Below are 3,946 nucleotides of genomic sequence, written 5' to 3'. Positions count from 1 at the left end.
CAATCATCCTTCACTTTCGTTCCAATTTTTTAATTTTTAGCAGAATTTCTCAAATTAGATTTTAAATTGGCGCCTAAACAAGTTTATCTCATCTTGTCCCGCTTATGAATGAAGTTTTCCTTACACGGTTCACCGAAACTGATGACAGGAAACAACAACTGCACAACTCAAACAAACCAGGACAAAACTAGTGACGATGCAGACATGGTCAAAAACATGCTTCAGAAACCTTGATTATCAAGTGTCTCCTATCTCCATTCTATATTGACAAACTTATTTTTGTCTGATTGACTCCAAAGTTTTAGGGCGGTCGGGTAGCCTAGTGGTGAAAGTGTTCGCTCGTCACGCTGAAGGGGCGGTCGGGTAGCCTAGTGGTTAATATTCCATTAATTTCGCGGCGGGGGACACCAGAAATGGGCTTCACACATTGGGGAATCGAAAACAATTACAATGGGTATCACCTAATACTAGACTGAAAACAGTCGCCGAAACGCTGCAAACGCAAACACAACTGTGATACCCGCCTCTAATACACCATCATCGAATAATCATCGAATAATTTCTTGTCTGTTTCATTTCTATCCAACATCAAACATGTATACTTTCATGTATGCCCGGCAGTTTATGTGGATGCAATATTAGTTACTGCCCTATAAAAGAACATTCACTTCACATTTACCGACAGATTCATGCTGGCAGTACATAGTTAACGTCACCTCACTGGGAGATGGTGTCCATCCATCTCAAGTCCTCAGCATATTTGATTAGTCGTGCAGGCAATACTGTTTCCTTTGACATGAATCCTCCCAATAATAAGTGAACGCAGAGACATAACTCATCCTGTCACTTTTAATCGCAAATACAAATAAAACATAATTTACGTTATCTTTAAATAGAAGCATCGCGCTTCATATCTTTGACCCAAGACTTGTTCTTTTCCCCCCTCACCCCATGAACACCAACAATCAGTAATAACATTTAAATTAAAACCGGCGGGAGGGAGGCGAGTCTATCAAACATGTAATGGAAAATGCTTATGCAAATCACGATTCCTTTGAGTCTGCGCAGTGGAGTGTGATGCGAGGTCAGATGTCGGACCTAGCGGCCATCTTGGAATGGCTCTGTCACGGGGTAATTAATTTCCCTTAACAGATGTCCTGGGTAAAGTGGTTTCTAGGCTAACAATGTCTAAAAGCTAGTGCAATTCATCAATGTCATTACTCAATTTAGATCACTTGGCCTTCACCACAGTTCGTTCTGAACCAATGACGATAGAATAGCCATTTCTATCAATATTGTGCCTGGCCTGACATGCGAATTTGTCATAGGCCTGACGAGAGTGAATTTATGCGTCTGTGGGATTAGGTAGCGATTTCCCCGTGTCATCAATACCGCGTTCCAAGAATCTGCTAGCGGTCAAGACTCGTCTTCCTGCTCATCCATGATGCACATCGCCTCACGCCGAAAGTTGTGGAGACATTGTTGTTACAGTTGAGGAAGGTCACCAGCTTTTCCACTGTTCTTATGTCTGTCTCAATGTCTCTCTCACGCTATCATTGTCTCTCCCTCTCGTCCCCTTGTCTCGTTTGTCTGTCTCTCTCTCGCCCTTCCTGTCTCGCCTGTTCGTCTGTCTCTCTCACACCCTTTCTCTCTATTTCTTTCTCACCCTTCTTTTCCTGCCTGTCGTCTCTCCCAGTGTCTCTCTCGCCCTCCTTGTCTCGTCTGTCTGCCTTTCCCAGTGTCTCTCTCGTCCTCATTGTCTCGTCTGTCTGTCTCTCCCAGTTTCTCTCTCGTCCTCCTTGTCTCGTCTGTCTGTATTCCCCAATGTGTCTCTCTCGGCCTCCTTGTCTCGTCTGTCGTCTCTCCCAGTCTCTCTCTCGTCCTCCTTGTCTCGTCTGTCTGCCTTTCCCAGTGTCTCTCTCTCGTCCTCATTGTCTCGTCTGTCTGTCTCTCCCAGTTTCTCTCTAGTCCTCCTTGTCTCGTCTGTCTGCCTTTCCCAGTGTCTCTCTAGTCCTCCTTGTCTCGTCTGTCTGTATCCCCCAATGTGACTCTCTCGTCCTCATTGTCTCGTCTGTCTGTCTCTCCCAGTTTCTCTCTCGTCCTCCTTGTCTCGTCTGTCGTCTCCCCCAGTGTCTCTCTCGTCCCCCTTGTCTCGTCTGTGTGTCTTTACCAGTTTTTCTTCTCTCGCCCTCCTTGTCTAGTCTGTGTGTCTTTCCCAGTGTCTCTCTCGTCCTCTTTGCCTCGTCTGTGTGTCTTTCCCAGTGTCTCTCTCGTCCTCCTTGTCTAGTCTGTCTGCCTTTCCCAGTGTCTCTCTCGCCCTCCTTGTCTAGTCTGTGTGTCTTTCCCAGTGTCTCTCTCGTCCTCTTTGTCTCGTCTGTGTGTCTTTCCCAATGTCTCTCTCGTCCTCTTTGCCTCGTCTGTGTGTCTTTCCCAGTGTCTCTCTCGTCCTCCTTGTCTAGTCTGTCTGCCTTTCCCAGTGTCTCTCTCGCCCTCCTTGTCTAGTCTGTGTGTCTTTCCCAGTGTCTCTCTCGTCCTCTTTGTCTCGTCTGTGTGTCTTTCCCAGTGTCTCTCTCGCCCTCCTTGTCTAGTCTGTGTGTCTTTCCCAGTGTCTCTCTCGTCCTCTTTGTCTCGTCTGTGTGTCTTTCCCAGTGTCTCTCTCGCCATCCTTGTCTTGTCTGTGTGTCTTTCCCAGTGTCTCTCTCGTCCTCCTTGTCTAGTCTATCTGCCTTTCCCAGTGTCTCTCTCGTCCTCCTTGTCTAGTCTGTCTGCCTTTCCCAGTGTCTCTCTCGCCCTCCTTGTCTTGTCTGTGTGTCTTTCCCAGTGTCCCTCCCGTCCTCCTTGTCTCGTCTGTGTCTTTCCCAGTGTGTCTCTCGTCCTCCTTGTCTAGTCTGTCTGCCTTTCCCAGTGTCTCTCTCGCCCTCCTTGTCTTGTCTGTCTTTCCCAGTGTGTCTCTCTCGCCCCTTCTCTCGTCTGACTGTCTCTCCCAGGTTTTCTCTCTCATCCTCCTTGTCTTGTCTGTCTGTCTCCCCCAGTATCTCTCCCGTCCCCCTTGTCTCGTCTGTGTGTCTTTCCCAGTGTCTCTCTCGCCCTCCTTGTCTAGTCTGTCTTTCCCAGTGTCTCTCTAGCCCCCCTTGTCTAGTCTGTCTTTCCCAGTGTCTCTCTCGTCCCCCTTGTCTCATCTGTGTGTCTTTCCCAGTGTCTCTCTCGCCCTCCTTGTCTAGTCTGTCTCTCCCTGGTTTTCTCTCTCGTCCTCCTTGTCTAGTCTGTCTGTCTCTCCCCGTGTCTCTCTCATCCTCCTTGTCTGTCTGTCTCTCCCCGTGTCTCTCTCATCCTCCTTGTCTTGTCTGTCTGTCTCTCTCATCCTCCTTGTCTTGTCTGTCTGTCTCTCCCCGTGTCTCTCCCATCCTCCTTGTCTTGTATGTCTCTCTCATCCTCCTTGTCTGTCTCTCCACGTGTCTCTCTCATCCTCCTTGTCTTGTCTGTCTGTCTCTCTCATCCTCCTAGTCTGTCTGTCTCTCCACGTGTCTCTCTCATCCTCCTTGTCTTGTCTGTCTCTCTCATCCTCCTTGTCTGTCTGTCTCTCCACGTGTCTCTCTCATCCTCCTTGTCTTGTCTGTCTGTCTCTCTCATCCTCCTAGTCTGTCTGTCTCTCCACGTGTCTCTCTCATCATCCTTGTCTTGTTTAGTCTGTCTGTCTCTCCACGTGTCTCTCTCATCCTCCTTGTCTTGTCTGTCTGTCTCTCTCATCCTCCTTTTCTTGTCTGTCTGTCTCTCCCCGTGTCTCTCTCATCCTCCTTGTCTTGTCTGTCTGTCTCTCTCATCCTCCTTGTCTGTCTGTCTCTCCCCGTGTCTCTCTCATCCTCCTTGTCTGTCTGTCTCTCCCCGTGTCTCTCTCATCCTCCTTGTCTTGTCTGTCTGTCTCTCCCCGTATCTCTCTCATCCTCCT

At 48.6% G+C, this 3,946-nt stretch overlaps 1 protein-coding gene across 1 annotated transcript; it reads right to left on the bottom strand.

Annotated features, from left to right (window-relative positions):
• Positions 1 to 2,283: 2,283 nt before the first annotated feature.
• LOC139459433 (U1 small nuclear ribonucleoprotein 70 kDa-like) lies at positions 2,284 to 2,664 on the bottom strand. The gene has a single exon (XM_071240881.1). The coding sequence runs from the start codon at positions 2,662 to 2,664 to the stop codon at positions 2,284 to 2,286; it is 381 nt and encodes a 126-aa protein (XP_071096982.1).
• Positions 2,665 to 3,946: the final 1,282 nt, after the last annotated feature.

This window comes from Haliotis cracherodii, unplaced genomic scaffold (genome assembly GCF_022045235.1).
Source record: "Haliotis cracherodii isolate W230 unplaced genomic scaffold, xgHalCrac1.p SCAF_13, whole genome shotgun sequence".
Taxonomy (NCBI): Eukaryota; Metazoa; Mollusca; class Gastropoda; order Lepetellida; family Haliotidae; genus Haliotis; species Haliotis cracherodii.
The sequence above is the reverse complement of the archived record's forward strand: the minus strand, read 5'-3'. Positions and strand labels throughout refer to the sequence as shown.

Bases quoted from the DNA above. Each gene is read 5' to 3' on its own strand.
- LOC139459433 (XM_071240881.1), bottom strand. From the start codon at position 2,664: ATGGCGAGAGAGACACTGGGAAAGACACACAGACGAGACAAAGAGGAC.